This window comes from Merops nubicus, unplaced genomic scaffold (assembly GCF_000691845.1).
Source record: "Merops nubicus isolate BGI_N331 unplaced genomic scaffold, ASM69184v1 scaffold36673, whole genome shotgun sequence".
Lineage (NCBI taxonomy): Eukaryota > Metazoa > Chordata > Aves > Coraciiformes > Meropidae > Merops > Merops nubicus.
The window spans coordinates 997-3464 of record NW_008601732.1 but is presented as its reverse complement, the minus strand read 5'-3'; the positions used below and the strand labels follow the sequence as shown (position 1 = coordinate 3464).

At 60.3% G+C, this 2468-nt stretch overlaps 1 protein-coding gene across 1 annotated transcript in view; it reads right to left on the bottom strand.

Moving 5' to 3' along the window:
- The window catches only part of PAQR8 (progestin and adipoQ receptor family member VIII), a 1086-nt gene extending 529 nt beyond the window's left edge, over positions 1 to 557 (bottom strand). Inside the window, exon 1 of the mRNA XM_008938079.1 lies at positions 5 to 557. Coding sequence (XP_008936327.1) covers positions 5 to 557 — 553 coding nt within the window. The remainder of the gene's footprint in view (positions 1 to 4) is intronic.
- Between the last annotated feature and the right edge of the window lie 1911 nt (positions 558 to 2468).

Below are 2468 nucleotides of genomic sequence, written 5' to 3'. Positions count from 1 at the left end.
CAGCCGCAGAAGGCGGCCGCCGGCAGGAAGAAGAGCCAGAACCTGTCGTACCAAGCCTGGTCGGAGCTGTAGTAGAAATGAGCCAGGGCGCTGCCGTATTGGTAGGTGCTGACACCCACGTAGTCCACGAAGTAGAAGGTGTAGTGGTACAGCTCGGATTTGGACTGCAGGAGGTGGGCCAAGAGGCTGCAGGTCAAGTAGGTGACGGAGGAGAGGACGAAGACCAGCAGAGGCAAGGACCACGCGTCCACCGGCGGCCGCTCGGCCTCCAGGAAGCTCTTGAACCTCAACAGCACGGCCAGCGCCGCCAGGAGGTGAGTCCAGACGTTGACCACCTCGTTGTGCTTCTGGAAGAGGCTGAGGAAGTAGTAGAGCCAGTGGTGGCCGGCGGGCCGGTAGCCGCCGTGGATGTAGGGCTCGCGGAAGAGCTGCGGCACCTCGGACTCCTTCACCGTGCGGGGCATCTTGGGGAAGCCATCCTCCAGCAGCCTGGGCAGGCGGCTGAGCTGCTGCCCGCTGAGGGACAGCGTGCTGATCCTCTCCAGGATGGCTGTCATCTCGGAGCTGTCCTCTGCAGAGCCTCCACCGTGCCCTGCAGGGGGGAGAAAGAAGGAACGTGAGCAGGGGCGGGTCGGGGAGAGGAACGTGCTGCCAGTCCTGGCTGGGATGCCCCGTGGTGAGACACTGGCCCTGTCCTTGGGGAAAGGGGCTTTTCCTGCCTGGGCAGACCTATATTTGCAGAATTGGAGAATGGTGGGGTTCGAAGGGAGCTCTGGAGAACATCTGGTCCAACCCCCCTGCTCCAGCAGCTCACCCACAGCAGGGTGCCCAGGGTCACAGCCAGGTGGGTTTGGGATCTCTCCAGAGCAGGAGACTCCACAGCCTCTCTGGGCAGCTGCTCCAGGCTCTGACGCCCTCCCAGCAGAGAAGTTTCTCCTCCTGCTCAGGTGGCACCTCCTGGGTTCCAGTTGGTGCCCGTTGCCCCTTGTCCTGTCCCTGGGCACCACTGACCAGAGTCTGGCCCCAGCCTCTTGCCCCCCGGGGCCCTTTAGCTCTTGCTCAGCACTGCTCAGATCCCCTCTGAGGCTTCTCTTCTCCAGCTCAGCAGCCCCAGGGCTCTCAGCCTGTCCTGGCACAGAGATGCTCCAGCCCCTCAGCAGCTTCACAGCCTCCACTGGACTCTCTCGAGTAGTTCCTTGTCTCTCTTCAGCACAGAGAAGGATGGCAGAGCCCTGTCCCTGCAGCCCAGCCTACATCAGATGGGCACAGCAATGTCACAACCTGTCCTTTTTCCTCACTTCCTTGGGCACTCAGCTTGGAGCATGCTCAGGAGTAGCCAGGAGCTGCCAAGAAGCGGGTGCAAGAAGCAGCTGGATGTCAAGAAGGCACCTCATGATCTGCAGAGGGAATTTTTCACCCCTTTCCCCACAACAAGCTGCTCAGGGACCAATTTAGGGTGTAGCTGCTCACCTAAGGGTTCACCTGCCCTTCTGCACCTGAGTGAGGAGGGTCCCAACCACACGACCTGCACGTGGGTTGCACACCAGGGGCTGCTGGAGTGAGCCCAGCAGAGGGAGAAGGGGAGAAGTCCACAGTTCAGAGCTGCAGCCCTCAACCCCCCACGGATGAGAAGCAGCAGGACTGGGAGGTGATGGAGAAGTGAGAGGCTGGGCCTTGGAGCTGGCTGCAGTTTGGGTATAGCCTCGAAGCCCTGGGAGCAGCCATGGAGCCATGCTGAGGGGCTGCCAGAGGAGACTCAACGCTCCAGGCCTGGGGAACAGTGGCTGGAAAGTGCCTGCCAAAAAAGGACCTGGGGGGGTTGGTCAACAGCCAGCTGGAGATGAGCCAGTGTGTGCTTAGGTGGCCCAGAAGCATCCTGTTTTGGATCAGCACTGATGTGCCAGCAGGACTAGGGCACTGAGGAAGCCACACCTCAAATCCTGGGTTCATTTTTGAGGCCTTCCCTCCAAGAAGGATCTTGAGGGGCTGGAGCGTGGCCAGAGAAGGGCAGGGAAGCTGCTGGGGAAGAGTCTAGAGCCCAAGTGTGGGGAGGAGCAGCTGAGGGAGCTGGGGGTGCTGAGCCTGGAGCAAAGGAGGCTCAGGGGAGACCTTCTGGCTCTGCACAGCTCCTGACAGGAGCCTGGAGCCAGGGGGGGGTCGGGCTCTGCTCCCAAGGGACAAGTGGCAGGACAAGAAATGGCCTCAAGTTGGCCCTGGAGGTACTTAAAAGACATGCAGATGTGGTGCTGAGGGACATGGGTTAGTGGTGGCCTGGCAGTGCTGGGTTAATGGTTTGACTGGATGAGCCTAAAAGGTCTTTTCCAACCTAAACAATTCTATGATTCTCTGATTCTATGACATGTGCCTGGATGCTCAGAGCTGCCAAAGCTGCCAAACCCCAGGTCATGGAGTCCAACATCCTGCAGGGAGCAGGGACATCTGCAGCTAGAGCAGGGTGCTCAGAGCCC